General features: G+C 36.8%; 2 protein-coding genes across 2 annotated transcripts in view; one reads left to right on the forward strand and one right to left on the reverse strand.

Annotated features, from left to right (window-relative positions):
- LOC310938170 (histone H3.2) overlaps positions 1–7,475 on the forward strand; it is a gene marked incomplete at its 3' end in the record, with an annotated part of 195,261 nt that overhangs the window by 144,839 nt on the left and 42,947 nt on the right. The window lies entirely within an intron of this gene.
- Positions 135–7,475, reverse strand: part of LOC310938166 (calcium-activated potassium channel subunit beta-4-like) — a gene marked incomplete at its 3' end in the record, with an annotated part of 18,184 nt that continues 10,843 nt past the window's right edge. Inside the window, exons 3-4 of the mRNA XM_083902617.1 lie at positions 3,433–3,560; positions 135–495 (exon numbers count right to left, since the gene is read on the reverse strand). Coding sequence (XP_083758743.1) covers positions 135–495; positions 3,433–3,560 — 489 coding nt within the window. The remainder of the gene's footprint in view (positions 496–3,432; positions 3,561–7,475) is intronic.

The following is a 7,475-nucleotide window of genomic DNA, read 5'->3' on the forward strand; positions in this document are numbered from 1 at the left end:
GGTCGTCGTCGTCGACGACGTCCTCGGCCTCCGGCGACTCGACTTCTTTCGCCCACCGGCTCGTCAGCGTCTCGACAGAGTCAAACGCGCGGGAAAAAAACCACAAAACTTTTCCCGTTTTCCGTTTCCATTTCCTAGTGTTCGCGATCGCGGCGTCGCACCGGCACCGCGAACAGCGGCAGGGTCCTGGAGGGCGACGACAGCTCGGGGTCAGAGTTCGTCGAGGCCGCCGGGTCGCCTCCCGCCTTGTTGGCCGCTGCGGCGGCGGCGGCGGAGGCGGAGCGGCGATCCGCAGAGGTCGCGGCGGAAAAGTCTTGGCAGACCTCGTAGGAGCACTTCCTCTTCTGCAGGGCCTCGGCTCGGACGGCGAGCGAGCGAGCGCAGACCGTCAGGAGGACGATGAGCGTGCCGAGCAACAGCGACACCATTGGCCAGAGGACGCAGTGCAGCAGGACGCTGGTGTCGTGGGAGCGGCGCCACAGAACGTCGTCGGGCCTGAAAAAAACATCAGAGAAATACTTTGATTTAATACTTCTACTTTGTTTTGTTGTTCGTTGTTGTTCAAGTGAATGTACGGATTCTGAATTCTTTGAAAACAACTAGCAGCAGTGGACAACTTAACGTTAAATTAACTTAACGTTAAATTATTGTCAATGAAAACAGCAAAAAAAAAAGAAGTCAGGATTCCGACTTTATTCTCAGAATGATGTTTATTTATTTCTTTAACTTTTAACTTCTTTTTTAAAAAAAATAACTTTGTCGCACTACGGGATGCTACGTGAAGGTTAGCTTAAAGCTCGTAGCGTACAGGAAATGAGTTTGATTTTGTAGAAGTCAGAATATTTCATATTTCAATCAGAATGTAATATTATGAAGTACATTTTACAAACTAGCATGCTCAGCTAACATGCTATGAAGCAAAAAAAAGAAGAAGCAATTAGCATTAGCAAACACTGGCAAAAGTTACCTCCTTTTTGCGATATTAGCTGTGGCACAAACTAGCTGCAGTTTTTACAGCTTCAGAAGGCGCTCGGATTAAAATGTTCTAATATTAACCGGGGAAATTCCGACTTCCTAGCACGCAAGTGGACGTTTTGGGCAAAAATCGTGACGCCAATTGACATTTTAAAAAAATGAAAACAGCATGAATTCCGAGATCAAAGTCGGAATTCGGAGAAAAATGTTCACGCGGAATTATTTAAAAATATATAAATAAAGGCGTGACACTGCCCCCTTGTGGACGTTCAGGACAACACAGGTGTCACACACTTCCACGTTGGCTTCAATATCCAGATGAGTAGACTCCATTTTTACTTTAACTTTGAACTCTTTCTCGAAGTATATACAGCAGTATATATATATATATACACATATATATATATATATATATATATATATATACATATAATAAATAAACTCTAGAAAAGTACATTTACAAAACAAAGACAAAAACACTAGATCTATATTATGATCCCATGACTTACTTTTAGCTCTTTTTCAGGTCACTGCTGTGACAGTTTACAGATTGAACAGATTTTCTTAATCCTGTCGTTATTCAGAGGCGATACTTACCTGTGACCTTGTCGGGGTTTTATATTTTATTTTTATCTCTGCACCAGAAGGATCAAGATGAGGAAACTCTGCCTCGTAAACGAAGGACCGAGGGGACGAGGAATAAATGGAACGATCGCGGATTCGGAACAAAAGTGCAGGATTAGTCACCGCGTGTTGTTTTTGTTTCAGAGGTGACGAGAACTTTGTGTTCCAGCTGGAACTATTTAACACACTCTGAAGACTTGTGTGTTTATTATATTTTACGTCAAATTAAAGAATTAATAATCAGAATGAAGTCGGTCACTTACAGTTGTCCAGGAACATTTTTACTACACTTCAAGAGCCCGTTTTGTCCCAAAAACAGTAGAATGGCGCCTTGTTTTTAACATAAAACAACTTTAGCGTGTTAATGTCAGTGTTGTAGCTCGGTTAGCTAACTAGCAAGCTAACCTAGCCTACGTGACGTGGCCATTCATAAACAAACCACAGTAGGACAGTAACTGTGTGTACGATGCTAAGTGCTAACAAAAACAGTAGCTACCACACACGCTTTCACAATATTGATGCTCAGAGCGGCCATTTTGAATTTGAGAAAGAAAAAAAAAATAGCATCAGTGGAATCATAGTTAAATTATTGTCAATTAAATTATAATTTCTTTTAAATGAAGTAAAAAAAATAAAAAAATAAAATAAAACAGCATGAATTCCGAGATTAAAGTCAGAAAGTCGGAATTCTGTCCAAAAGGTCAGAATTCATGCTATTTACTTTTTAATTATTTAACTTTATTTTTCTCATTTTTAGCAAAAAGGCTTGATCTTTGTATTCTTACAAATTAATCATATTACAAACAACAACAAAAAAAACAAAAAATTTCAAACAACTTTGTCGCACTACGGGATGCTACATGAAGGTTAGCTTAAAGCTCGCAGCATACAGAAAATGGGTTTGATTTTGTAGAAGTTTCCTCAGAATATAATAATAATAATAATGATATGAAGTACATTTTACAAACTAGCACGCTCAGCTAACATGCTATAAAGCGAGGAAAACAGCAATTAGCATTAGCAAACCCTGGCAAAAGTTACCTCCTTTTTTTTTTTTACTACGGGATGCTAAGTGAAGGCTAGCTTAAAGCTTGCAGTGTACAGAAAATGAGTTTGATTTTGTAGAAGTTTCCTAAGAATAAATAATAATAATATGAAGTACATTTTACAAACTAGCACGCTCAGCTAACATGCTATAAAGCGAGAAAACATCGATTAGCATTAGCAAACACTGGCAAAAGTTACCTCCTTTTTTTTCGATATTAGCTGGGGCAAACACAAAAACAAAAAAAAAACTAGCGGCAGTATTAACAACTTCAGGAGGCGCTCCGATTAAAGCGCTCTAATCTTAACTAGGAAATTCCGACTTCCTAGCACAAGTGGAACGCGCGAGAGGACGTTCTGGGCCGGGTTTGGACAAAAACGGTGACGCCTGCTGACATTTAGTCACAGATAGAGTGAATTAAAGGGTTATTTCGTTGTTTCTTTATTGGAAATTAATGAATAGACATAAATAAGTGCAGAGAGCAGAGAGAATTTAGTTGAACGAGCAGAAGATCGTAAATGGGGCAGAAAAGACGACGAGTATTGTTATGATTATTTTACAATCTTCTGCGGGAACATTTTCTGGTGAAAGATGGTTTTTCTAACAAAGAAAAAGAGAAACGAGGTCAGAGATCGTCGGCTGTAAGAATATGAAGCCGAGGAGGTTTTTTGTGCTGCCGCCGCGACGGTAATCTCACAATCTCACAACCTCACACATCCTCCTGTTTCCAATTTATCTGCCACACACCTTCAGATGTGTGTGTGTGTGTGTGTGTGTGTGTCGCTCACCTCCTCTGCTGGTTGAAGAAGCAGGTGAACGACTGTCCGCTGACCTCCTTGGTGAAGTAATCCTCCCACCAGAGGACGCTGTCCCTGTTCCTCTGGTTGTCTCGTTCACACGGAGGAACGTACGAACACTGAGACGCACAAAAGACAAATCGGAAAACAGGTTCAGGTTCTAAATAGCGTCGTCGAACTGAAAGACGCGTCGCTGACATTTGACTTGATTTGGAATTATTGGAACGATAAGTAGAATTTGGAATGATAAATAAAATTGAGAATTATAAGTACATTTTGGAATTAAGAGCAGAATTTGGAACTATACGTAGATTTTATAATTAGAATTTAGAAATATAAGTAGAATTTGGAACTTTAAGTAGAATTTGGAACTATATGTATAATTTGGAAATATAAGTACAATTTGGAACTATAAGTACATTTTATAAGTATAATTTGGAATTATAAGTAGAATTTGGAACTATATGTAGAATTTGGAATTATAAGTAGAATTTGGAACTTTAAGTAGAATTTGGAACTTTAAGTAGAATTTGGAACTATAAGTATAATTTGGAAATATAAGTAGAATTTGGAAATATAAGTAGAATTTGGAACTTTAAGTAGAATTTGGAAATATAAGTAGAATTTGGAACTTTAAGTAGAATTTGGAACTATAAGTACAATTTGGAACCATTTGTAGATTTTGGTACTATAAGTAGAATTTGGAATGATAAATAAAATTTGGAATTATAAGTATATTTTGGAACCATAAGTAGATTTTATAAGTAGAATTTGGAACTATAATATAGTAAATTCTGCTTATAGTTCCAAATTTGGAACTATAAGCAGAATTTGGAATCATAAGTACATTTTGGAATTAACAGTATAATTTAGAAATTTAGGTAGATTTTTTTTTTAAGTAGAATTTGGAATTATAAGTAGAACGAGGTTTGAGATCTGTTTAGGCCTTCAAAAAGGCACTTTCTTCGTGTGAATAATAATAATAATAATAACTCTTACGATTAGAATAGGGTTCTTGCACAGTCATGCTCGAACCCTAATTAGGAACTAAAAGTAGAATTTGGAAATATATGTAGAATTTGGAAATATATGTAGAATTTGGAAATATATGTAGAATTTGGAAATATAAGTAGAATTTGGAACTTTAAGTAGAATTTGGAAATATATGTAGAATTTGGAAATATAAGTAGAATTTGGAACTTTAAGTAGAATTTGGAAATATAAGTAGAATTTGGAACTTTAAGTAGAATTTGGAACTATAAGTAGAATTTGGAAATATAAGTACAATTTGGAACCATTTGTAGATTTTGGTACTATAAGTAGAATTTGGAACTATAAGTAGAATTAGGAACTAAAAGTAGAATTTGGAAATATATGTAGAATTTGGAAATATAAGTAGAATTTGGAACTTTAAGTAGAATTTGGAAATATAAGTAGAATTTGGAACTTTAAGTAGAATTTGGAACTATAAGTAGAATTTGGAAATATAAGTACAATTTGGAACCATTTGTAGAATTTGGAACTATAAGTAGAATTAGGAACTAAAAGTAGAATTTGGATATATATGTAGAATTTGGAAATATAAGTAGAATTTGGAACTTTAAGTAGAATTTGGAAATATAAGTAGAATTTGGAACTTTAAGTAGAATTTGGAAATATAAGTACAATTTGGAACCATTTGTAGATTTTGGTACTATAAGTAGAATTTGGAATGATAAATAAAATTTGGAATTATAAGTATATTTTGGAACCATAAGTAGATTTTATAAGTAGAATTTGGAACTATAATATAGTAAATTCTGCTTATAGTTCCAAATTTGGAACTATAAGCAGAATTTGGAATCATAAGTACATTTTGGAATTAACATTATAATTTAGGTAGATTTTTTTTTAAGTAGAATTTGGAATTATAACTGTATTTTGGAATTCTCTGTAGAATTTGGAATTATAAGTAGATTTCGTAACTCCACACAAAGAAGAAGTAGAATAAGTTATTGTTTGTATGAGAAGCACGGCCGGCGTTCCGGGACTCGTTTCCCTCCAAAAATAGCATTTCAGTGATTCCCAAAACAACAGTTCTGTGAAGACGAGACAACGATCAAAACTTTCCTGAACTCGTTCTTGTCCGATAAGAACAACTTCTGCAGATCTGAGACTTCGGAGAAGAACTGAGTACAAAGGTTATTGTGAGAGGACGTGACTGCATCACTGCACTCTCTATGAAGATGAGTGTGATTACCCAGCAGGGGGCGCTGTAATTGGCTCAGAAGAAAGTGAGCGTTTGATTTACAACTGATTGGCTCGGCGAGGGATCTGCATTAGACGCACACACGCACGCGCGCACGCGCACACACACACACACACACACACACACACACACACACACACACACACACACACACACACACACACACACACACACACACACACACACACACACACACACACACACACACACACACATTCTTGTACTTGCTGCATACTGAGGACTGGGTTGCTGACAAAGTGAGGACCAGCATTTCCACTTTATAAATCAACACAATTACAAATATCTACTTCATGAATGATATCTATAAAGAACTACTGGGTTCAGTACCACAAAATGTCTGCAGGTGGAGCCCCAGAGCAAAAAGGGCTGGAAAACTTTTTCAATGTAATTTTTGGTCCAAAATTTGACAAAAAAAACGTCATACTATACTGTCGTCCAAAATTTGAAAAAATCTTTGACGAATAAATTTTGGTCAAAAATTTGACAAAAACTACCATACTATATCGTCCAAAATTTGTCCAAAAAAATTTTACCCAAAATTTTTGGTCCAAAATTTGACAAAAACGTCATATTATACTATGTCGTCCAAAATGTGAAAAAAAAAATTGGACTCAAAATTTGAAAAAAAAAATTCCCCAAAATGTAAAAAAAAAATTGACCCAAAATGTGAAAAAAATTTTTACCCAAAATTTAAAAAAAAAAATTTACCCAAAATTTTTGGTCCAAAATTTGACAAAAACGTCATATTATACTGTCGTCCAAAATGTGAAAAAAAAAATTGGACTCAAAATTTGAAAAAAAAAATTCCCCAAAATGTAAAAAAAAATTTGACACAAAATGTGAATTTTTTTTTTACCAAATATTTAAAAAAAAAAATTTAGCCAAAATTTTTTGTCCAAAATTTGCCAAAATGTCATACTATACTATGTCGTCCAAAATTAGATTTTTTTTTTGACAAATTGAGTTTAGCATGTTATAGCAACCTAAGGAAGTGATTTCAAAGTGAGGACCGGCCAAAATGTCCTCACTCCGTAAAAATGACCTCACTTTGTTGGTTAAAAACCCTCACTGGTCCTCAGTATGCTGCAAGTACAAGAACACACACACACACACACACACGCACACACACACACACACACACACACACACGCGCGCACACACACACACACACACACACACACACACACACACACACACACACACACACACACACACACAGGTTCACTTTGCAGGAGGTTGATTGAAGGCACAAATGTAACTAAAGGAGAATCAGGTTGGTTTCTATGCTGATGTGATTGTGTGTGTGTGTGTGTGTGTGTGTGTGTGTGCGCGTCTTTATTTCCTTGCTCGATGCTAACATTAGCGTCACGCTAGCTGGCGTTACGGCGTCGTCGCGGTGTTCAAAGACGTCGTAGAAAACTCGAGTTTATCGCGTTTGAAGGCCTCAAATGTTCAATATGTGCTGTTTTTGTGTCAAAGTTAGCTCATCACTGCCCCCTGCTGTCTTGGAGTGTGTTGTCCCTCAGGAGCCACCGTATTACTTAGATTTATCTGTGTATGTACACATCGTGACTAGGATTTTTTCTTCTTCTTCCTTGTTGTTTCACTGCATCTCGTCCATGTGTGTGTGTGTGTGTGTGTGTGTGTATGTGTGTGTGTGTGTGTGTGTGTGTGCGTGCGTGTGTGTGAGGTAATTGTCAGCTAACCGTCGCGCTCGGCTCAGCAGCCGTCTATCACCGAGCCAATCAGACGCACCTCGCCCCAA

Source organism: Microchirus variegatus (genome assembly GCF_963457635.1).
Source record: "Microchirus variegatus genome assembly, chromosome: 16".
NCBI lineage: Eukaryota > Metazoa > Chordata > Actinopteri > Pleuronectiformes > Soleidae > Microchirus > Microchirus variegatus.